Source organism: Schistocerca nitens, chromosome 4 (genome assembly GCF_023898315.1).
Source record: "Schistocerca nitens isolate TAMUIC-IGC-003100 chromosome 4, iqSchNite1.1, whole genome shotgun sequence".
Taxonomy (NCBI): Eukaryota; Metazoa; Arthropoda; class Insecta; order Orthoptera; family Acrididae; genus Schistocerca; species Schistocerca nitens.
The window spans coordinates 788,317,720-788,343,183 of record NC_064617.1 but is presented as its reverse complement, the minus strand read 5'-3'; the positions used below and the strand labels follow the sequence as shown (position 1 = coordinate 788,343,183).

The 25,464-nt window shown below is 39.7% G+C and overlaps 1 protein-coding gene and 1 non-coding gene across 2 annotated transcripts in view; both read left to right on the top strand.

Annotated features, from left to right (window-relative positions):
* Positions 1-10,895, top strand: part of LOC126251931 (uncharacterized) — a 31,724-nt gene extending 20,829 nt beyond the window's left edge. Inside the window, exons 2-3 of the mRNA XM_049952683.1 lie at positions 2,504-2,663; positions 10,822-10,895. Of these exons, the coding sequence (XP_049808640.1) occupies positions 2,504-2,663; positions 10,822-10,895 (234 nt within the window). The remainder of the gene's footprint in view (positions 1-2,503; positions 2,664-10,821) is intronic.
* A 1,266-nt stretch (positions 10,896-12,161) lies between these two features.
* Positions 12,162-12,236, top strand: Trnal-caa (transfer RNA leucine (anticodon CAA)). Its single transcript has one exon. It is a non-coding gene; the product is annotated as a tRNA-Leu (tRNA).
* The last annotated feature ends 13,228 nt before the right edge of the window (positions 12,237-25,464 follow it).

Sequence of the window (25,464 nt, the reverse complement as noted above, 5' to 3'; positions counted from 1 at the left end):
TCACCCTGTGGCTAAACATGCCTTGGTGCATGGCCAGCACATCTTGGCACAGTGTTACACCGTCTGGGTTATCTGGATATTTCCCACTAACACCAACCTATCCGAACTCCGGAGATGGGAACTTGCTCTTCAATATATCCTCTCTTCCCGTTACCCACCAGGCCTCAATCTCCGCTAATTTCAAGTTGCCGCCACTCACACCACCTGTCATTCAACAACATCTTTGCCTCTGCACTTCCACCTCAACTGACATCTCTGCCCAAACTCTTTGTCTTTAAACATGTCTGCTTGTGTCTGTATATGTGTGGATGGATATGTGTGTGTGTGCGAGTGTATACCCGTCCTTTTTTCCCCCTAAGGTAAGTCTTTCCGCTCCCGGGATTGGAATGACTCCTTACCCTCTCCCTTAAAACCCACATCCTTTCGTCTTTCCCTCTCCTTCCCTCTTTCCTGATGAGGCAACAGTTTGTTGCGAAAGCTTGAATTTTGTGTGTTTGTTTGTGTTAGTTTGTGTGTCTATCGGCCTGCCAGCGCTTCGTTTGGTAAGTCACATCATCTTTGTTTTTAGATATATTTTTCCCACGTGGAATGTTTCCCTCTATATATATATATATATATATATATATATATATATATATATATATATATATATATATATATATATATATATATGGTTATAATAGAGGGGAAACATTCCACATAGGAAAAATATATCTAAAAACAAAGATGATGTGTTCGCAACAAACTGTTGCCTCATCAGGAAAGAGGGAAGGAGAGGGAAAGACGAAAGGATGTGGGTTTTAAGGGAGAAGGTAAGGAGTCATTCCAATCCCGGGAGCGGAAAGACTTACCTTAGGGGGAAAAAAGGACGGGTATACACTCGCACACACATACATATCCATCCACACATATACAGACACAGTATATGTATGGATATGTGTGGATGGATATGTGTGTGTGTGCGAGTGTATACCCGTCCTTTTTTCCCCCTAAGGTAAGTCTTTCCGCTCCCGGGATTGGAATGACTCCTTACCTTCTCCCTTAAAACCCACATCCTTTTGTCTTTCCCTCTCCTTCCCTCTTTCCTGATGAGGCAACAGTTTGTTGCGAAAGCTTGAATTTTGTGTGTATGTTTGTGTTCGTTTGTGTGTCTGTCGACCTGCCAGCACTTTCATTTGGTAAGTCACATCATCTTTGTATATATAGAGGGAAACATGTAATGTCTGCTTGTGTCTGTATATGTGTGGATGGATATGTGTGTGTGTGTGCGAGTGTATACCCGTCCTTTATATATATATATATATATATATATATATAAAAACAAAGATGATGTGACTTACCAAATGAAAGTGCTGGCAGGTCGACAGACACACAAACGAACACAAACATACACACAAAATTCAAGCTTTCACAACAAACTGCTGCCTCATCAGGAAAGAGGGAAGGAGAGGGAAAGACGAAAGGATGTGGGTTTTAAGGGAGAAGGTAAGGAGTCATTCCAATCCCGGGAGCGGAAAGACCTACCTTAGGGGGAAAAAAGGACGGGTATACACTCGCACACACACACACATATCCATCCACACATATAAAGACACAAGCAGACATCTCACAAGCAGACATATTTAAAGACCAGTGGAAAATAAAATGTTTTTTGGTTATGATTTGGGAGTGGGTTACGTATTATTGAGTATATATAGGCGGGATAAAATTGTATAGTAGATTACTGTGAAAAGCGGAAGGTGAATACAAAATGAGATTACTGGAAAAAACAGAAAGAGAAAATAAAGAGAAAATAAGACGACAGGAAATATTTCGAAATGCAACAGCGACAATAACAAACGTAATTGTTGGGTGTATATATATATATATATATATATATATATATATATATATATATATATATATATATATATATATATATATATATAGGGAAACATTCCACTTGGGAAAAATATAGTATATGTGAAACAAAGATGATGTGACTTACCAAACGAAAGTGCTGGCAGGTCGATAGACACACAAACAAACACAAACATACACACAAAATTCTAGCTTTCGCAACCAACGGTTGCCTCATCAGGAAAGAGGGAAGGAGAGGGAAAGACGAAAGGATGTGGGTTTTAAGGGAGAGGGTAAGGAGTCATTCCAATCCCGGGAGCCGAAAGACTTACCTTAGGGTGATAAAAGGCGGGTATACTCTCGCACACACACATATCCATCCACACATATACAGACACAATTAGACATATTCTTTGAATAATAAGTTTTCAACAACTAACTACTCCAAAGTGTAGGCTTAGTTCTATTAATAAACATATTGTGCAGTCAGTGAAGCAGTACAGTAGGAAACATTTGATGTCAGTGGTATTGCCAGATTTGAAGAATGTGACAGCTATAAGATTAATGGTACTATAAAATGGCAATTTGAGTCTATAAATGTGTGCCACTAGTCTCTAGTAAATTTAGCCATTGTTTTGTTGATACCTTTCTTTCTATTTTGCAGAGTGGACTACAGCTCATCCTAGATCATTTGTCTGAACGTGTTCCGCAACTACTACCAGAAACTGAACTTATGGAATTTCTACTCTCTGTTTCATGGCTTCATGATCCTCAGTATCTTGTTTCTCATTTTGCGTCCTTACCGCAAACTGATATTGATACAGGCAAGTTCCGCTATTACATAATGTAAACATCTAACATTACAAAAAAAGTAAGGAAAAAAAGAAGTTAATTCATTGTGTTACAGTTACCAGTGTATTCACTTCACTTCAATGTTAACACCTTTCATGCATATTCTCTGATACAACCCCTTGTGCAGTCTTAAGGATAAATACAATACAGCAAATCATTATTTAATGAAATAAACAATGGAAAGTTCAGGATTGTCTCTGGGCACTAAAGTCTGATTGCGACTGCATCTGATGTGGCAAAACACCTAGCAGGGGTGGGTAATGCAGGTAAGATGGTGGTATGAGGGAGGAGGGGGGGGGGATAACATGGTAATGTGGGAGAAGATGCCAACGCTGTTTCTGGAAGCATGCTGGGGCATAGTGGGGGCAGGATTGGAGTGCTAGGTGCATCACTGGGGTGCTGGGGATGAGGGTGGGGAAGATGAGGAGGAAAATGAGAGAAGTATACAAGATGAAAGGATTTGTAGGTGAAATGGTAGCATAGAGGGCGTATGTGTGCTGGAATAAGAGCAAGGAAGGGATAGGGAGGTGGAGGACAGGGACTAGCAAATGCTGAGACCAGGATAGTGGCAAGAGGGGTTATGGGAATGAAGGACATGTTATGGGCAAGTTTCCATCTGTGCAGTTCAGAAAAGCTGTTGGTGGGAAGATTCCAGATGGCACAGACTGTGAAGCAGTCATTAAAGTTAAGCCTGTCACACTGGGTGGCATCTGAAAAGGGGTTGGGGGTGAGAGGGGGGGGGGTGAATGGTCAAGCTGTTTCTTAGCCACAGTCTGTTAGTGACAAGTTGTGTGGACAGACAGCTTATTAGTGCTCATGGGCATGTAAGATGTGGCACAGTGGTTTAGCAACTAAGTTTGTAGATCACATGGCTGCTTTCACAGGTGGCCTTGCTTTTAATGGTGTAGAAGATGCCAGTGACAATAGGAGTGGATATATGGGACAGATCTTGCCCCTAATCTTGCTGCTCATATTTCAGATTAATTTTGTTGCAAAACTGGAAAAAATGCTACTCTGTGTCTGTGCGCATGAAGTTTTTCTACTACTTGGAGCAAATGTGACGGGGTGAGGGGAGGTTGCTTTATTTGTGTGATAATGTCTGTGAATGATAAGAATTTGGTAATTTTCATTAATTATCTTACTGTCCAGATTTCTTGACGTTCATTGTCTATGTTATTGCTCAATCTGTAGTGATACAAAATTCCTACATGCTGCAGGATAATACGGTTGAACTAGAAAGTGTTTAAACAAAACAGACTAACTCTTCACAATTACATTATCCAGCATGAACTACTATATCTGTACCAAAATTCAACTCAGATACAGTTTATAAGTCAGTAATGTTTTATGATATTAACATTGCTGAGGTTCTTCAAATTATGATCTAATATTTATTTAAATACTAATAATTTAAAAAATGATTCATTTCAAAAGTTTCTTTTGTATATTCATGCACCAGTGAAATAATTTTCTATAGTTTAACAATGTAGGGATAGACAGATTGACATGTTTACCATACAGACGATCATGATGCACAGTGAGGGGAGGTGAAGATCCCCACACTATGCAACCTCACATATCAAAGAAAAATGACCTTTTTCTGTCCGTAGGATGGTCAAGGGCCAACCCTCATCAACTTCAGTCCTTGCAAGAAAGATGAGAGCAATGTCAACATGTCGTGTGTCCTGTGGTGCAAACTGCTGTATGATACGGATCTTGGATGGATAGTATTTGAGAATCGGTTTGGAGCATCTTCAGTGTAGTGGACCATGGAATGTTCAACTGTCATGGCACAGCGAGTGCATTTCTTGATGACCGGGAATTGTGCACAGCGTTGTCTGCCATAGCAACAGCAATTTCAGCCACCTGTGTTGCAACCGGTCGTTGGCCACCTCCCAGAGTGACAGCCAGTTCTCCTGTTGATTTGAGCTGCTTCATCATGCTCCACACAGGTGGAGAAAGAGGACCCTTCCATTTTCCTTTCAGCCAGCAATATCCTCAAAGTGCAGTTGCAGCATATCTGTTGTTTTTATAATAGAGCTTCACCAATAATGCCCTGCTCCTTTTCTCCAAGCTCATATTGACATGTCAACAAGTGCACTGTGATTGGTCAGACATGTGAGACTATGAATCATGATGACTGATCATTGCACCCGCTGGCCATAGTTGTAACTGGTTGGTGGCACTGCCTCATCCTCTGGACATTAATGCTACCAAGTTCAGTACTCATATAGTAATTAGTTTCTATGTTAAAACATGTTAACTAGGGAAAGTTTAATTATTACCACCTGGTATAAATACATCAGGTTAAAGTATCTCTTTCTACTTACTGCCTTTGACAAAACCAATGACTAGAAGTATACTTACATATGGCATACAGTGCTTCAGTGGTCATTGCTACCTTTCAAATACAAAATTGATTAACTTTTCAATTACTAGTGCCTCCTTAACCAATTTTCTGCTCCCTCATCTAATAGTATTCTCACTTATGCTCTTTTTTGTGGTTTCAGTGTCTTCTTTCACCATTTCACATGGTCAGTTACTACACTTCTCATAGGAGAATTTATGTTTTTTTCACATTTCTCACAGTAGGTTTATATTTTTCACATTTTTTTTGTACATCTTATGCATCAATGGAACATCAGCTACAAAAAATAGTCTTACTTAGGTGGGTAGGAAACATGTTAATGTATCTGGGATTGACTTATCATTGGGAAGAAGTAGAAACTTTACATAATTCTGAGTGAAATTTTTCAACACAGAAGAGGCTGAAGACAGAACAACAACTAATACAAGCATTCATAAAAAATCTTTAAAAGATCTGCATGTGAGTGAAGAATGTAAGAAATGTGTTATTAACTACATACACAAAGACACTTTATGGAAGTTTGAAACTGTAATTATTTGCAACCTGTCATAAATTATAAACTGGAATAATAAATGAAAAGCACAAGTTTGCTTTTGTTCTACAATATTACCTTTATTGTGTTAACTGGTTTTCAGCTTACAAGGGCAACTCGTGCACTGGTGGGGAGCGCCAAAGATGACCTCGGTCTGAGGAAGGCCGGCGTGTACCAGATTCTGTGTCAATGTGGCAAGTCGTATATTGGTCAGACGATGCGTACTGTTGAGGATCGATGCCGTGAACACCAGAGGCACACTCGACTGATGTATCCGAGCAAGTCGGTGGTCGCTGAACATTGTTTGTCGGAAAATCACGCTATGGAGCATGAATGCACAAGGATTCTGGTACAGACATTGAGATACCAGGACAGCGCTGTTAGAGAGGCCATCGAAATTCGCACCAGTGATGACCTCATATACCATGACTGTGGCTATAATCTTAGCAAGGCTTGGGAACCAGCGATTGGGTTAATCAAGAGTAAATCGAGCAAATGTATAGTTGTGACAACCACGGCGGACAGAGCCATCACACCGACGTCATCTCAGACGCCGTCGCAATCTGTTCCACCGCGTGACCATGGCGCGGGGCGCGGATGGTGGAGGGAGTGCGCCGCGGGCGGAGGGTATTTAAATTGGCTGCCGCCGTGACCGAAGCCAGTTCCCACTGAGGAGCCATAGCGTACGGATCTCTGTACCGGCACGTTCACAAGAGCTCAGTCCGTCAGTTCACCTGATGATGGCGATATGTATGATCGCCGAAATATTGTGCCCGTTGGACACTGTTGACCGGCAATACACCTGTGGATATTTTGATTATCAAATACGCCGGGAGAAACTCAAGAATCAAATCTCATTATTGATTCTCACAATAATGGTTGTAGTATTCAGTTATCATAAGACATAGAAAGCTGGTGGATTGCAATTGCCAATACAAATGAATTTCAAACCATATAATTCTATGGCTGACTATTTACAAATGAAGTATGTAAATGGAAAGTATAATAATAGATATAGAACTGTTGAAGAAATTCAGCTAAATTATTCCTCATCAGCTGTAGAAAGAAGAAACAGCAGCAACAGTCATAAGGCAAGAAGGTGAGTATAAACGTAGCTGAGAAACATCCAGTGGCAACCACTCATCAATAAAAATATACAATGCAGATTGCCAGAACAGACAATTGTGGTCATGCCCCTACAGCAGTGTAAGAAACCTTCCTACTGAGAGATTTCTCTAAAACTCATTACATGCCCCTGGGGCACTCTAGATGATACCCTTGTTTCTGATGAACACTTGCTGTTGAGGTCTATGTACTGGTTTCTGTTAAGAAATCTTTGAGCCATTCACATATCTGGGAAAATAATCAATGTGCTCAGCTTTGTTAACAGTCTGTGGAGGGGCACTGTGTCTAGAACTTACCAGAAATCTGGGAGGATGGAATCCACATGTTGCCCTTCATGTATGATTTGCAGTATATCATGCAATAAAATGGCTAGCTGAGTTTTCCACTAGTCATGCTTTTTAAATCCATGCTGAACTGTGGACAGAAGCTATACAGGGTTATTCAGAATGGTCATAACACTTTTAAGTGATTGTAAAAATGTTTGTATTGAGGTAATGTGGTATATGAATATATGTAAAGAAACAGCAGATCTAGAACTTACTTGTGTCATGTTCACAAATGTTCAGCATGTGAACCAGTAATCACATGACGCAAATTTAGTCTACAGTTCCTTGGGCCCATATTCACCCCAAAATGCTGCAGCGATATCAGTCACAGCTGCCCTGATATGCCTGCATTTACAAAGGCATTCTCTTTCCTTAAACTTCTATATCCACTTGTAAGTGAATTGCCTCATAGGTGGAACATTGTTAAATGTAGACTTGAAGTTCTTATGTGTGGCAGTCATGAACTTGCTCTTAGAGAACTCCATCATGTAAAATACTGTCTTTATTGGTGTGGCAGCCACATTGCTGGAAAAAATATCATATTGAGTTGCTGTATTCATATATAACTCAATACAAACATTTTTTAAAATCATTTTGAATTTATGGAAATTTTTAACTACTATGAAAAAATTGTTTGGACTGGAATTTTCTAATGTTTAGATGTGGCTCAAAAAAAGAAAACAGTTTACAGCTCCACATCACATTGTTTCTTTATTAGGAACAACCAGCATAATTAATAATTCCTTTTGGTTTGTTTCATTTCTTTAACTAATGTTTGAAATTCATTAGTAATGTTAATAAATAGAAATTCTCTCCTGTTTTGCAATTGTGGTTCTTTTTATGAATTAATTTCCAATTTATCTGAAATAAGGAGAATGAATATTTTTGTTTTTATCATTTGCAATTTTAAGTTGTTTCTAGTACATAATTCCATTATTATTTAGTACTGATGATGAATTTTATAACCTAATAAATTTTTCTCTGAAATTGAATGGGCTGCTTCACATGCATTATCAGTGCAGTCAAACAGCAATAAATAGAATCTCTAGAGAAGGCGAAATTCATTGAATATATCATGGATTTGATATAACAAGGTTTATAAAAAAAAAGTAGTTTACAGTCTATGGTTTTTTTTTTTTTTTTTTTTTTTTTTTTTTTTTTTTTTTGCATTTGTGTGTGATATAGGCCTCTGTTGGGTTTTGATAATATAACAAGAAAATCAAAATAGGTTGTTATGCACATTGTTTTATTTTTTCTGAAATAGATGTCAATTTATGAGTTAAAGTAAAATATTTTCATCATAAGAAATTCTGTTCAGTAAAAGAATATGCAGTGCATACATAAAAATTTCCAGAAATCATTGGCATTAAAAGTAATCCATAACTTTGGCTTGCTTTAAACTTTTGATCACCTGTGAGTCAATTTCATTGTCTGGGATTATGATGGATGAGAACACATTATCCTCTACTTCCTCAAACTCTCCACGTATTCTCTGTGTTGAGAGCCACTTTAGCCTGCCTGGCCATCACTGATGATGCTTCTTTGACCTTCCCCTCTTACTCTTCCCATTCCTTTTGATCTCTTTTTTATTTGCTGTCTTCATGGAATCAACAATCTCAGCTTATGGTAGTGATTCTGCTACTGTGACATCCTTGTCCATATACACAAAATCTTGAAAATGAAAATGAGCACTGTTAAAGTGAGTCATCACTTTCATCCATTCAGACTCGAGGATACTGATGGAGGCCTGTAAGTGCTGTATAAAATAAAAACTTTAATCAGAACTCCCACAAACCAATCTTGGAAGCAAACTAAGATCTTACATGCTAAAGTTTTAAACTCACCAACTGCTCATTTTCATCTGTCACCAAAAATCCAAATGTTCAGAAATAACTGATGATTATTTGCTCATTCATGTTTCTCCACATTTTATTCAACATTCTCATAACATCTAAAATGTTGATAGTTGTAGGGTTGTCATCATCGGTACTGTGGACTGCCATTCAAACCATTTCATATCTGTAGTTTTTTTGGCACTCTTGATTATTCTTTGATCTAAGGGCTGCAATTTTGATGTAGTGTTAGGTGTTAAAAAATTTTACTGTGTTGGATTTTAATGGAGGGATAGCATTGTGCACACTGCAATCGTCCAAAAACAAAACAACTTTTCGATTTTCACAAGTAATTTTCCTATCAAAATCGTTTTACTAGTTAGAAAACACTTATGAAGCCATCTATGCTTTCTTGTTCACAGTGTACTGGTTCACCACACTATTTTCATTCTACAGTGTACTGGTTCGTCACACCATTTTCATACTGCTTCTCTACCATTCCACTCTCGAATGGCACGTGGGAAAAAGGAACACCTAAATCTTTCCGTTCGAGCTCTGATTTCTCTTATTTTATTATGATGACCATTTATCCTTATATAGGTGGGTATCAACAAAATATTTTCACATTTGGAAGAGAAAGTTGGTGATTGAAATTTCGTAAATAGATCTCACTGCAAAGAAAACCGCCTTTGTTTCAGTGACTGCCACCCCAATGCGCGTATCGTATCAGTGACACTCTCACCGCTATTGCGCGGTAACATTTTTTCGATGTCCTCCATCAATCCTACCTGGTAAGGATCCCACAACACGCAGCAATATTCCAGCAGAGGATGGAAAACTGTAATGGGGGCTGTCTCTTTAGTGGGTTTGTCACATCTTCTAAGTGTTCTGCCAACAAAGGACAGTCTTTGTTAGGCCGACCCCACAATATTGTCTGTGTGGTCTTTCCAATTTAAGTTGCTTCCCCCTGTGACATTTTGCTCCTCAGAAAGTGAAAGTGTTGTATGGAAGACATGTTTAAAGAATTCCAAGTTTGTCTGCATTAAAAACATCATCTGGTTCGTAATCTTGAAGGATCCCCTGCCATTCTAACTTCCGCTCATCACAGAATTTGTTATCTAAATTGGCACTTTCCCCACTCCAATTTCAGAAGGCAATACTGTGTCTCTTCCTGAAATTTTCTAACCAATCGTTACTTGTACGAATCATATCATATCCCAATGCTGCTGCAAAATAATCTGCCTTTTCTTTCAAAATAAGTCCACCAATGTTCACATTATTGTTCCTTTGTCGTCAGAACCACTGCACTAAACTCTTATAAATCTGGAAACTCAGCGTTTCATTGTTGTTTTCAATCTGTCTATTAATCTGTGGTAATCACATGGTCTTCATTCTTTATTGACAGTGTGCTTGCCAAAATCCTAAACTCAGCAGCTATGTCTTTCTTTTTCTTCACTCCTACTTTCTCGTCATCAATGAACTTTTGCTTTTCAACAATTGTCAGATGTTTCTGCTTAGAGCCTGTCACTGACACACACAGCTCATACTCAATCAAAACAAACACAACCACAAATCACACCTGCCTGGAGGGTGGGGCAACTGCAATGCGATGCAGATCTCACTGACACATTGATGCAGGGATTCCCCTACTTATGCACACTTCAGTATACAGAGGTATGTATAGAAGTGACTTCAATATAAAGACACTGAACTTTGATATATAGTGGTAAAATCTACCCTTCTCGAGATTTCCAAAAACTTCAATACACTGGCGAGTTTTCTTTGAAATATCAAGGTTTTGGGCTTTCAGGGGCAGGGAATAAACAAAACTTTTAGTGTAGGCAGATGATTGGTACATCAAGGTTTGATATATTGAGGTTTTGAAAATATTAAATATGTTTTATAATAATAATAATAATTGATAACACATACTTTTATTTTTTCCAGAGCTTGAGTTACCAGCAGCCACAGATTTTGTTCCATATAATGTGTTCTTTACTCTACCTGAACCACAAGATTAAGAGGAATTGTGAGAGAATATTTCACTGAGCTTTAAATTGTAGATAATGATGACAAAGACATTTTTGGTGCACTAAAAGGTAAGAGCTGGAGAATAAGAATGGAAAATAAAACATCTGTAATTATGAGAATATTTCTCTTTGCAATATAAAAAATGGTAACTACAGTTAGTAACAGTGACCTCAAAGGATAACACTTCAACACTGTGTGTAGGCCTAATGTTCCATTTATTTGCTTCAATGACTTGTATATGATAAAAGTTTAAAAATTTGAAATACCAACTATATAAAAAGGTATTTGTGATGGAGTTACTTCCATATTTTTTTTAGTCTTTAATAATCATTTGCTTCAACCGTATAAAAATGTTATGTAATAAAATAGTGATAGTGTATGATTAAATCTCAAAAGACATGTGTCTTGAAAATACCAGTCTCAAAGATGTAAGTCTTTAAAATATAAGTCACAATGATATAAGTCATGAGGATGTAAGTCATGAGCTATAAGTGTTTCTGGAAAGATCCCCCAGGCTGTGGCTAAGCCATGACTCCGCAATATCCTTTCTTTCAGGAGTGCTAGTTCTGCAAGGTTTGCAGGAGAGCTTCTGTAAAGTTTGGAAGGTAGGAGACGAGGTACTGGCAGAAGTAAAGCTGTGAGTACCGGGCGTGAGTCGTGCTTCGGTAGCTCAGTTGGTAGAGCACTTGCCCGCGAAAGGCAAAGGTCCCGAGTTCGAGTCTCGGTCGGGCACACAGTTTTAATCTGCCAGGAAGTTTCATATCAGCGCACACTCTGCTGCAGAGTGAAAATCTCATTCTGGAAACATCCCCCAGGCTGTGGCTAAGCCATGTCTCTGCAATATCCTTTCTTTCAGGAGTGCTAGTTCTGCAAGGTTCGCAGGAGCTTCTGTAAAGTTTGGAAGGTAGGAGACGAGGTACTGGCAGAAGTAAAGCTGTGAGTACCGGGCGTGAGTCGTGCTTCGGTAGCTCAGTTGGTAGAGCACTTGCCCGCGAAAGGCAAAGGTCCCGAGTTCGAGTCTCGTTCGGGCACACAGTTTTAATCTGCCAGGAAGTTTCATATCAGCGCACACTCCACTGCAGAGTGAAAATCTCATTCTGGAAACATCCCCCAGGCTGTGGCTAAGCCATGTCTCCGCAATATCATTTCTTTCAGGAGTGCTAGTTCTGCAAGGTTCGCAGGAGCTTCTGTAAAGTTTGGAAGGTAGGAGACGAGGTACTGGCAGAAGTAAAGCTGTGAGTACCGGGCGTGAGTCGTGCTTCGGTAGCTCAGTTGGTAGAGCACTTGCCCGCAAAAGGCAAAGGTCCCGAGTTCGAGTCTCGGTCGGGCACACAGTTTTAATCTGCCAGGAAGTTTCATATCAGCGCACACTCCACTGCAGAGTGAAAATCTCATTCTGGAAACATCCCCCAGGCTGTGGCTAAGCCATGTCTCCGCAATATCCTTTCTTTCAGGAGTGCTAGTTCTGCAAGGTTCGCAGGAGAGCTTCTGTAAAGTTTGGAAGGTAGGAGACGAGGTACTGGCAGAAGTAAAGCTGTGAGTACCGGGCATGAGTTGTGCTTCGGTAGCTCAGTTGGTAGAGCACTTGCCCGCGAAAGGCAAAGGTCCCGAGTTCGAGTCTCGGTCGGGCACACAGTTTTAATCTGCCAGGAAGTTTCAGTAGTGGAGATGATGAATTGGACTATAAGAAGCAAGTTTAGGCTTATTTCTCAGAAGAACCATCAGAGAGTGAAGCCATGGTTCACCCCATCATATCTGTAGATGAAAAAATTGGCAAAATACAAGTAGTAACAAGGCAGCAGCAAGAAGATATGTTTTAACTGTTAACAAAAAAATTGGTGTTTTCTGTTGATTGGTAGATGTAGTATTTGTGTGAACTGGTTCTCAATTATGTTGTATGCTACTACACTGAATTTCTTTTTATTCATATAATTTATTATTGTACTATTTTCTTAAAAATATTCTATCATTACTTGTCCTGTCAATAGCAAATAATATATCTAAAAAATTTTTCTTCATAATTGACATGGCTGCTTCACATTATGTGTGTACAATAGTATTAACTTTTCTACTTAAAAAATATTTAATACGTCCTTTATATAGCTCTTATGATTATTAAAAACATACAGTTTTATTTATTTCCAGAAATTGAGTTACCAGCATCCACAGGTACCGTCCCACATAATGTGTCCTTCACTGCATCTGAAGCACAGGACTAAGAATTGTTTTAATAGAGTATTTCTCTGCACTTTAGATTGTTAATATTGATAGCAAAGACATTTGTGGTGCATTAAAAGATAAGAGCTTAAGTATAAGAATGCATAAATTGTAATATTTGTTAGGTTCATTTATTTTTTGCAATGACTTCACTGTCCTGACTGTTGTGTATCTCATAAATGTCACTGACGCATAACAGAAATAAGAAGATATAAAAATACATAAAGAAGATTTAACTATGGTTTTAAACTTTCACATTTTGTGGTCTGAAACAGAAGGCCATTATGTAATATTAGGTAAAAACTCTATTACAATTAAGACTGTGATGTTTTAGAGCTAAATCTATTTTTTTTTCTCTAAAATCAGCTTAAGAAAGAAAAAAAACTTAAGCTGAAAATTTGGACTGAGTATCTTATCTCAGAACAGAGAATCAAGTGAGAAGTGCTAAGTAAAGAAAAAAGGATTGAAAGTCTTAGATTTAACAACTTGTCAGTGTTTGAACACTTTTTAAAATGAATAAACTAAAAAAATTCTGCCATTGGCCTGAAGTGATTCAAGGAAACCATGTAAAGTTTAATAAAGGTGGCTGGAGTGTTAAGCTATTTATTTATTTAAGCAGAGGTACTGGTGAAATTTCAACACAGTCACAAAAAAATGCAGGGGGCTGAAAATTTTTTTCATAACATATCATAGTGCTGAATTCAGTGGTTAAATATAATCTGCTAAAAAATTCTTTTCGTCACTTGAATTTTTGAGTTCTGAGAAAATCATTATTTTTTCAAACCCATATGTGTAGTTGTTGGTTACCAAGGAACATATTCACAAAAAAGTTTGGGCCAAAAATTTTTAAAATTGAGAGAGGAGTATCTTTTTTTCATCTTGGCCATTTTTATTTTTTCAAAAAAATTAAAGTACAGTGACCTTTTTAACATTACATACAAAAAGTGTAAATCAATTATAAAAATCCTGTAGTTATAATACATGACAAGAATTAAGCGTAAAACATAATTACTATGACACTACACAATGTATGGCCCAGTATGACAGAAAAATAAATAAAAGATGACTTGATATGTTTGAAAATTGTATTCTTTATTTTCAGAGTGCATATTACATCACACATCCCAATCTGTGCTGCGTCCACATGAGCAGGTTGTTGGCTGTGGGTACAGCTGGCCAAGTGGAATAAAAGTGAGCCTTTTCTGGCCACCGGGCATCATGCTGTCATCAATTGCAGGCTTTCGCATTGCATTAGAGTTGGTAGACTGCAGGTGTCTTACTACTACAGTGTATATATATGTGTCATGGTATGAATGAAATTGGGTAAAGTAACTAAAATGTGTTGAATGTTGATCACCTGCTCACCCTAAGAACCTCACACCAAACCATCACGCATTCTGGATTAGAAACTTTTATAAATATTTGCTTTCTATTTCACAACTCAGTCCACTGTAAACATAAATCGATATGTCCAAAAATTGCAAAAAATGTATAAATTATAGTTACACTTATTTCTTTACAATAATTTCAGATGTATACATCAATTAGGCACATATACATATACAAACACAATTATGAATGTACGTACAGTTTATGCATATATACAACATATTAATATAAAATGAATGTTTCAATTAAATTTCTGCGGTGTACATATTTGTCTACTGACAGAAAACTACTTCAACTTGACTGAAAAAAGTTCAAAATGGCCACAAAAAAAAAAAAAATGCCACTCCCCCAAAATTTGAAACATTTTTTGCTCAAACTCTGTTTGTGAATACATTCTGTGATAGCCAACAACTTCAATTACTGGTTTGAAAAAACAGTTTTTTTTCAGAACTCAAGAATTCAAAAGCGACGAAAAGAAGTTTTTTATCACATTGGATTTACCCACTGAATTCAGCATGCCAAGATATGTTACAAAACATATTTGTAGCCCCCTGTGTTTTTTTTACAACTAGGTTAGAATCTCACCAGTAAAATAGACTACAAAAAAATTTACAAAGCTAGGTTTCTTAGACACACACACACACAGTATAATATAACACCAAAACATTATACCAGTATAAGGATTCCATTGCATTTGCATAATAAAGATATGAAAACACACATTACTCAGATACAACATTACGTTTCATATTTTTCTTTTTAATGTTTACATTCCATTCAAAGAATAATAAGAAGTGAATACTGAATTTCACATGGATTTCATCTTCTGTGCTCCTATTCTTTCACACAGCATCTGGAGTCAGATTCTTTCTAATAGCCTGTTTAGTAGATCAGCTAACTAGTCAGTTTCATCTCCATTTTGCTGTACCTTCTTACCCGAAAAATTGTTGAGAGGCCCCCTACTTGTATGAAACTCCAGCTTCACTATTTTCCTTTCCTCTCTGATTCTGCTCAGAATCACCTCATTCCTTATCTTACCAGTCCATTCAATTTTCAACATTCGTCTGTAGTGCTACATATCAAATGCTTTGATTCTCTTCTGTTCTGGTTGTCCCCACAGTCCATCTTTCTCTACCATTCAATGTGGTACTCCAAAAGTACATTCTCTGTATGTTTGATACTAGAAGACTTCTCTTGGCCAGCAATGCCCTTTTTACAAGTGTTAGTGTGATTTTGCTGTCCTGCTAGCTCCATCCATTATTGGTTATTTTGCTGCCTGAGTAGCAGAATCCCTTAACTCCATCTACTTTGTGACTATCAATCCTCATGTTAAGTTTCTTTACATTTGTCTTTCTTCAATTTACCCTCAATCCATATACTACGCTCATTAGACTGTTCATTCCATTCAGCAGATCATGTAACTCTTCTTCACTTTCACTCAGGGTAGCAAAGTCATCAGTGAGTCATATTGATATCCTTCCACATTGAATTTTAATTCTACTCCTGAATCTGTCTTATATTTCCATCATTGCATCTTTGTTGTACAGATTGAACAGTGTGGGTGAAAGACTGCATCCATGTCTTACACCCTTTTTAATCTGAGCACTTCGTTCTTGGTCATCCACTCTTATTATTCCCTCTTTGCTCTTGTACATACTGCATATTACTCATCTCTCCCTATAGCTCTCCCCTATTTTTCTCAAAATTTTGAACATCTTGCACAATTTTACATTGTCGAACACTTTTTCCAGGTCGACAAATCATATGAATGTGTCTTGATTTTTCTTTAGTCTTGCTTCCATTATGAACCACAATGTCAGAATTTCCTCTCTGGTGCTGTTACATTTCCTAAAGCCAAGCTGATCATTATCTAACATTTACTCAATTTTCTTTTCCATTCTTCTATATATTATTCTTGTCAGCAGCTTGGATGCATGAGCTGTTAAGCTGATTGTGCGATACGTCTCGCACTGCTCAGATTGCACAAGTCAGATGGTATGTCACCAGACTCATATATTCTACACAGCAAAATGAATAGTCATTTTGTTTCCACTTCCTCCAATGGTTTTAGAAATTCCGATTGAATGTTATCGATCCCTTCTACCTTATTTGCTCTTAAGTCTTCCAAAGCTCTCTTAAATCCTGATTCTAATAGTGGATCCCTTATCTCTTCTATATCAACCCCAATTTATTCTTCTATCACCTCAGACAAATGTTCCCCCTCATATAGGCCTTCAATGTACTCTTTCCACCTATCAGCTCTTTCCTCTGCATTTAACAGTGGAATTCCCACTGCACTCTTAATTTTACCACCATTGCTTTTAATTTCAATGAAGGTTATTTTGACTTTTCTGCATGCTGAGTCAGCCCTTTCAACAATCATTTCTTTTTCAATTCCTTCACATTTATCATACAGCAATTTTGTCTTACCTTCCCTGCACTTACTATTTATTTCATTCCTCAGTGACTTTTATTTCTGTATTCCTGAATTTCCCTGAACATTTTTGTACTTCCTTCTTTCATTGATCAACTGCAGTATTTCTTCTGTTAACCATGGTTTCTTATAAGTTACCTTCTTTGTACCTATGTCTTTCTTTCCAACCTCTGTGATTGCCCTTTTTAGAGATATCCATTCCCCTTCAACTGTACTGCCTCCTGAGCTATTTGTTATTGCTGTATCTATTGCCTTAGAAAACTTCAAGTGTATCTCATCATTCCTTAGTACTTCTGTATTCAACTTCTTTGCAAACTGATTCCTCCTTACTAATCTCTTAAACTGCAGCCTATTCTTCATCATAACTATTGTGTGATCGGAGTCTATATCTGCTCCTGGGAATGCCTTACAATTCAGTATCTGATTTCAGAATTCCTGTCTGACCATGATTTAATTTAACTGAAATCTGCTAACACAGCTGGAAGATATCCTAGAAAGATGGAAAGAGTATTTCTCATAAATGTTAAATTGCATTGATTATAATAGAGGGAAACATTCCACGTAGGAAAAATATATCTAAAAACAAAGATGATGTGACTTACCAAATGAAAGTGCTGGCAGGTCGACAGACACACAAACAAACACAAACATACACACAAAATTCAAGCTTTCACAACAAACTGTTGCCTCATCAGGAAAGAGGGAAGGAGAGGGAAAGACGAAAGGATGTGGGTTTTAAGGGAGAGGGTAAGGAGTCATTCCAATCCTGGGAGCGGAAAGACTTACCTTAGGGGGAAAAAAGGACGGGTATACACTCGCACACACACACATATTTAAAGATGTCTGCTTGTGTCTGTATATGTGTGGATGGATATGTGTGTGCGAGTGTATACCCATCCTTTTTTCCCCCTAAGGTAAGTCTTTCCGCTCCCGGGATTGGAATGACTCCTTACCCTCTCCCTTAAAACCCACATCCTTTCGTCTTTCCCTCTCCTTCCCTCTTTCCTGATGAGGCAACAGTTTGTTGCGAAAGCTTTAGTTTTGTGTATATGTTTGTGTTTGTTTGTGTGTCTTTCGACCTGCCAGCACTTTCATTTGGTAAGTCACATCATCTTTGTTTTTAGATATATTAAATTGCATTGATCCGCACATAACCTTCAGTTACGCAATGTCTGAGAGTGACAGCATTAATAATGATGAATGTAGAATCACAGAACAGGAAGTGATCCACACTATTCAAAAGCTCAAAAACAATGAGGCAGCAGGTGAGGACCAGATATCAGCAGAGATGTTAAAAGAGGGTGGAAGCAAAGTACATAAAGAAATTTGTAACCTTATCACAATGATCTGGAAAACTGAAACACTGCCGGAAGATTGGAAAACTGCAATAATTTGTTCAATACACAAGAAAGGAAACAGACTGGAATGTGGAAATTACAGAGGAATCAGTTTGCTGAACATAATGTACAAAATCCTCTCAATGATTATTTTGGAACAACTTAAACCTTATGCAGAAAACATTATTCAAGATTACCAGGCTGGATTTTGAACAGACCATTCCACAACTGATAATTTGTTTACTATACAACAGATATTTGAGAAATACTGGTAATTTAACAAAAACACCCACTGTCTCTTCATTCACTTCCAGTGAGCCTACAACAGCATCCACAGAAGTAGCCTCTACAACACATTAGGAGAATTTAGTATACCAAGTAAAATCATTAGGATGATACAACTGTGCCTGGATGGCTCCCAGGCAGCGGTGAATTTCAGAGGTCCATATCCCCCACCTTTCCACTTAAAACAGGTTTACGACAGGGAGACACTCTTTCACGTGTCCTCTTCAACCTTGCATTAGAGAAAGTGGTTTGGGAGAGTACTTTACATCTATACAAAGGTCTTTGATTCAAACACAGTGAAGTAAAACTCCTGGCTTATGCAGATGATACAGTGTTGCTGAGTAAAACTGAAGAAGAATTGAAACACGTGTACAGATCTATCAGGCACAGTACCAGCAAAATGGGGCTTTTGATTAACCAAGAGAAAACTGAATATATGGAAATAGGTCGAGTCATAAACCCAAATCCTTACTTTTAAATTGATCAGCATTCTAAATTCAGAAAAGTTCTCCAGTTTAAATACCTTGGATCACATTTCAACAATAAAAATATCATAACAATGGATATAAGTGAAAGAATAGCCTAAGGGTAAAGATGTCTGTACACACTAAGCAACCCACTCAAAAGTAAAGCTTTGTCAATCACCACAAAAATGAAGATATACAACACTATTGTCTGCCCCATAGTAATGTATGGTTCAGAGAGCTGGATGCTTACAAAGAATGAAAGAGAAAAACTGAATATTTTCGAAAGAAAAATAATTAGAAATATCTGGGGACCTGTGTTGGAGAATGGTGTATGGAGAATTCGAAAGAACAATGAAATTTATCAGTTAATGAAACAATCCACTATCATCCAGAAATTAAAAAGTAGGAGACTACAATCGGCTGGACATGTGGCTAGAATTGAAAACAACAGAATCACCAAGAAAGCATTTGAAGGAACTCTCCAGGCAACAAGACCATTGGGCTGACCCCGTACAAGGTGGAAAGATGACATAGAGAAGGATATTGCAGCATTAGGAATTTCCACAGCGTGGAGAGAGGCTGCGAGAGATAGAAGGTGATGGAAGCAGATCATTGATGCGGCATGTGGTCTACAGGGCCTATGATCATTGAGGAGAGAGAGAGAGAGAGAGAGAGAGAGAGAGAGAAATCTTCCCATATCACCTGGTCTTGTCCAAGTATTCCTCCTCCTGTGATTCTTGAAGAGAGTGTTCACTGCTACTAGTTGAAATTTCTTACAGAACTTAATTACTTTTTCTCCTCTCTCATTCCTTGTCCCAAGCCCATATTCTCCTGTAACTTTTTCCTCTAATCCATTCCCCCCCCTCATGACTGTTAGATTTTCATCTCCCTTTACACACTATAGCCTTTCAATTTCCTCATATGCTCACTCTATCTCTTCGTCTTCATCTTGCGACGTGAGCATATATACCTGAGCTATTGTTGTCAGTGTTGGTATGCTATTGATCCTGATAAGAGCAACCCTATCACTGAATTGTTCGGAGTAACACACTCTCTGCCCTATCTTCCTGTTCATAATGAATCATACTGCTGTTACAACATTTTCTGCTGCTGTTGATATTACTCTATACTTATCTGAACAGAAACCCTCATCTTCTTTCCATTTCACTTCATTGTCCTCTACTGTATCTAGATTGAGCCTTTGCATTTCCCTTTTCAGATTTTCTAGCTTTCCTACCACATTCAAGCTTCTGACAGTCCATGCCTCAAGTCCGAGAATGTTATTCTTTCTTCAGTTTTTTACTCATGGTCACCTTCCCTTCGGCATTCCCCTCCCGGAGATCCGAATGGGGGACTACTCTGGAATCTTTTGCCAATGGAAAGATCATGTCACTTTTTCAATTACAGGCCACATGCCCTATGGATACATGTTTTGTGTCTTTAATGCAGCTGTTTCCATTGCCTTCTTCATTCTAATGCATTTGATCATTTCTGATTCTTCTGCCTTTAGGGGCAGTTTCCCATCCCAAGGGAAAGAAAATGCCTTGAGCATCTGTCTGCTCCTCTGCCCTCTTTGACAAGGCCATTTGCAGAATGAGGGTGACTTCTTATGATGGAAGTCTTCAGCTGACAAGCTGATTATTAATCAAAATTTAAACAGTGGTGGCTTTTCAAACTGGGACCGAGGACATTTTGATTACTAGTCAAAGATGCTACCTTAGACCACAGGTGTATCCTCAACATGGATTGTGACATATAAACAATTCTTATTGCTCTCAAAGTAGAAGACAAATTGATCAGGATTGTTGTTTTCAAATGTGGCTTTTGTCTAAATTCTATGAAACGTATGTTCCAACCACATACAGGTTCTTCTTCGATAACAGTCACACCCAGTATCACCTTCAAAATCTTGATTCCATGTGTACATCATCTTGGAGTACACTATTTACAAAAGTTGCTTTGATGTAAAACTGGTCAAGGTTCATTTTCTGTGCAGCAGCCACTACCAACATGGTTCAAATACCATCATAACATCCAATAGGACTAAATGTTTCTTCGTGGTAAATTTCCTGCCTTTGTTCTATCCTTTGGCCGCAAGTAGAGTGTCAAAGGTATTTTATGTTGGCATCTCTATACCAAGTGTGACACACAAGTTGTGCTCTCATAAAGGTGAGTAATGTGTCGTTCCATATGAAATCAACCAAGATAAAAATATATTTGTACCTTGATGATTCAGAATTTTGTAATTTTTTCTTATTTTATTGAACTTATCAAAATAACATAAAATCCAAAGTTACAAAGATATTTAGACACTTCATTTTTGAGTTTTTAATTTTTAAAGTTCTCAAAAAGTAAGATTTTTGCCACATTTTGAAACCTTAAAATGGCCACGGCTTTAAAACTATCTGCTTTTTGACAAAATTACATGAAATGCTAAATTTTCACTAACCAAAAGGTTTTTAAATTTCGAAAGTTTCAAAATCAGATTTTTTATTTAAAAAGAAAAGAAAAAAAGCCATGCATTAATCATGCACTATTTGTTAAAGTGTGTGCCAAATTTCATGATGATATTCCAAAGGGAACATATGGAAATAAATTTTATTTTCCCGCAATTTGTATTGGCAACAGCTTCTCAGCTGCACCTGGTTTGTAAGCTGTTAAATTAAACTACTGTTAAAATGATTGTTGAGTTCTAATTAAGCACACTTCAGCGTTTCATTTAAAAATTGTATTAAACTATCTCATATGATAATCAACATAAATAATGTAAGGAATGGTATGCATTTTCCATTTTATGTAATTTTTAATTTATGGTAGTTGTAGCTCATTTATAGAACAATAGTTTCGTGTGTGTGTGTATGTGTGTGTGTGTGTGTGTGTGTGTGTGTGTGTGTGTCTGTGTGTACATTCACTTCTATTGACAGCTGAGGAGGATTAGCAGGTTGGTTGCAGCAATAATCACACCCATTTAGCAATAGTTTATTTATTAACCTTAACACATACAAGGATCACACAGAATTGAACTGAACATGGTGGAACAGCCAAAGATAAATGCATATTGATGTTGGTGTTGATTTCATCGGCGCCACATAGGCCCCCCCCCCCCCTCCCGCAGTACGGAGTACTCGTGAGAGGCCGGGGGGAGGGGGGGTGACTATGGTGTTGGCGGGGGTGGTCCGCAGGAGTCGGACCACGGTCAGCTCGACAGCGTTGTCGGGGAGCTGTGTGGGTAGATGTCGTGAAGGAAGGTTTGGCCACTGAACCTGAAAGTCATTGAAGTGAGCCAGGCATCGTACTGGGCGTGCTGGTTGTATGGCGACAGGTAGGCCGGTGGATTGTGGGTGAAACGGAGCGACGATGATAATGTCTCCGGTGGGCGTGGTGAACACACGAAGCATGTCCAGGTCGATGTCGGGCGGGAGGGGAACACATTTCACCAGGTGGCAGGGAATGGCGGAGGTTGTGTCATGAGCACTGGATGAAGACAAACACACGACAAACAGTGTATAATTGTGCAGTATTATTGAGATGTCATGGATTATGTCCGGGGGGACAGGAACAAACACCTTGAGCGAGGGCATGTTCAAGACGGGGGGGGGGGGGGGGGAGGCGTGAGAAACCTCGACAGGGCGAGGCAGGTGACAGTGGAGAGGTCGAAGGGACCGGCGAAGGGCCCAGCGGCGAGGGTGTGATTGTAGGTAAGCTCGATGTGGGGAGCATGTGGTCACTCGATGGAGTGCGTGAGACCGGAGTAGAGGGCGAGGTCAGAGGAGAGCTCGACGAAATGAGCCGGAAGTCACTCGATTGAGTGTGTAAGTCCGACATGGAGGGAGTGGTCGGAGCGTCGTGGTCATGGCCTGAAGGAGGGTAGAAGAAGGCTTGACATGAGCAGGCTTAAGTCTGTTGAGATAGACTGTAACAGCTGAATCTTTCATCTGGATGTCATAGGTGTTGGCTGAGCACCGGACAACTTGGTACGGGCTGGTATATGGAGGTTGGAGGGGACCACGGACAGTGTCATCTCAGAGCATGATGTACTCGCAATTGTCCAGAGATTTCGGGACGTGAACCTTAGGGTGGGAATGGCTGGCGGGTGGAGGGATATGGAGGTTGGTGAAGTGGTGTCTGACGCGGTCCACGAAGGAAGGTAAGTCAGACTGAGGGAGAGAAGCGGAAGGGCTCACAAGTTTGCCAGGAAGAACAATGTTCTGGCCGTATACGAACTCGGCTATTGTGCCTTTGAGGTCTTCCTTATAGATTGCACAAATGCCGAGTAGCACAAGGGGAAGGGCCTCTGGCCATAGAGAGTCGTGGCATCGAAGAGCCACCTTGAAAGTGCGGTGCCAGTGCTCGACTAGCCCGTTACTTTGCGGGTGATATGCTGTGGTACGGATGCGCTGAATGCAGCAAATGTTACAAATCCCGTTGAACAGGGCCGACTCAAATTGTCTGTCCTGGTCAGTCGTGATGATAGCTGGACATCCGAAATGCAATACCCATGACGCGACGAAAGCTCGAGCAACCAGATCTCATCAGAAATGCCAGGGAAGGTGGTGAGGACAAAGTGCAGTGAAGAAGTAGAGTCTGAAATCAGGTTTTGTGTTTCCTCGTCAGCGGGTTGGAGGTTAAACAGTTCAGAGAGGTCTAACAGCAAATGGTCGGTGTCGACTCGTGAAAGGAAACCAGCAACTATATTTTCAGCACCCTTTATGTGTCTGACATCAGTGGTGAACTGAGATGTGAAGTCCATGTATCTGAAGTGGCGAGGAGACGGGTCAGCTGGCGGGTTTGTAATGGCCGCAGCCAGGGGTTTGTGGTCCACTAAAACATAGAAAGGGCATCCCTCAACGTCAGTCTTAAAATGCTTCATCGCTTCGTAGACCGTGAGCAACTCCCTGTCAAACGTGGAATATTTCTGTTGTGCATTGGTGAGCTTGTGCAAGAAGAACTGCAGAGGCAAAGTTTGGCCGTCGATTGTCTGGCTAAGGACAGCGCCGATGGCAGTATCGCTCACGTCTGTGGTGATGAAAAGCTATGCGTTGGGATGAGGATGCGTGATGGTGCAGGCCTCAGCAAGAAGATTTTTGAGGGCCGTGAAAGAGTCAGTCATAGCAGGGGTCCAAGGAATGGGCCAAGATCCAGAAGTGTTGGTGCCTGCCAAGGCAGCCGTCAGTGGAGCCTGAATCTCTGCAGCCCGAGGTAGATGATGGCGATAATAATTAACCATCCACAGAAAGCACCGGAGCTCTTTGAATGATGAAAGTCTGGGTAGGTTTAGTATTGTTTGTACTTTCTTAGGGGGCGGTGAAATGCTGTCTGCAGAGACCAGAAAACCAAGAAAAGTGACAGCGGGCTGATGTAGCTGCAATTTGTCCTGGTTGGTCTCGATGCCTGCTACCACGAGAGTGTTCATAACAGTTTGCACATGTTGAATGTTGTCCTTGATGGAGGAGCTGAACACAAGAATGTCATCAAGATATGTAAAGTATAATTTTAGGTGGAATAGCACTTCGTTGATGAAGCGTTGCCAGGTCTGGGTTGCGTTTTTGAGACCGAAGGGCATGAATTGAAACTGAAATAACCCGATTGGGGTGGTGATTGCTGTCTTCTCGATGCCTTCAGGTGCCATGGGGATCTGGTGGTAGGCCCGTTTACAATCAATGACAGAGAACGTGGTTGCAGCTGCAAGGGAACTGGTTGAGTTGGCAATGTTGGGTATGTGGTAGGTGTCCATAATTGTTCGTGCAATTATTCGACGGTAGTCTCCGCACATGCGCCAGGACCCGTCTTTCTTGGGTGTCATATGTATGGGTGTAGACTAGCTACTGGCAGAGGGTTCAATGACGCCGGAGCTTAGTAGTTCAGAAATCTGATTTTTTAAGTCGGAGAGGCACTCAGGACAAAGTCGACGGGGTTTACTGGAGATCAGGGGACCTGGCGTGAGACGAAGCTTGTGAACCATGTCGTTGGTGATGATGGAAATGTTGCTGACAGCACGGGAGGCGGTTTGTTTACAATGTGTGGTGGGCAGGGCAGGCAAGGCGTGGTTGTGGTGTTCGGAGCCACTCGGTGGATCCGACGGGAGCCGAGGTGACGAAGTGTACCAGGAGTCAATTCGACAAGATGGCCGCTGGCCCGAAGCAGTGACACCGTGGTCGGGTGAGCTCGGTAGAGCTCGTGAGCTGTTAGTGAGTCCATTGTCCGAGGGTGTGGCCTGTGGCAGCACAGTCATGGGTGAAACGCTTGGCGCGAGTGCACTGTTTGTGTTGTTAGTGGCGGTCACACGGCGGCATAGTTTGAGGTGCTGTCCACGAGGGGTGGGGTATGCATGCACACTTGTGTCTGGCTGAGTGTGAAACGCTGCCGTGTTAGGAGGGTGTGGCCCTGCGGAACTGTCAGTGCACGTTATGGCAGTCTTGATAACACAGTT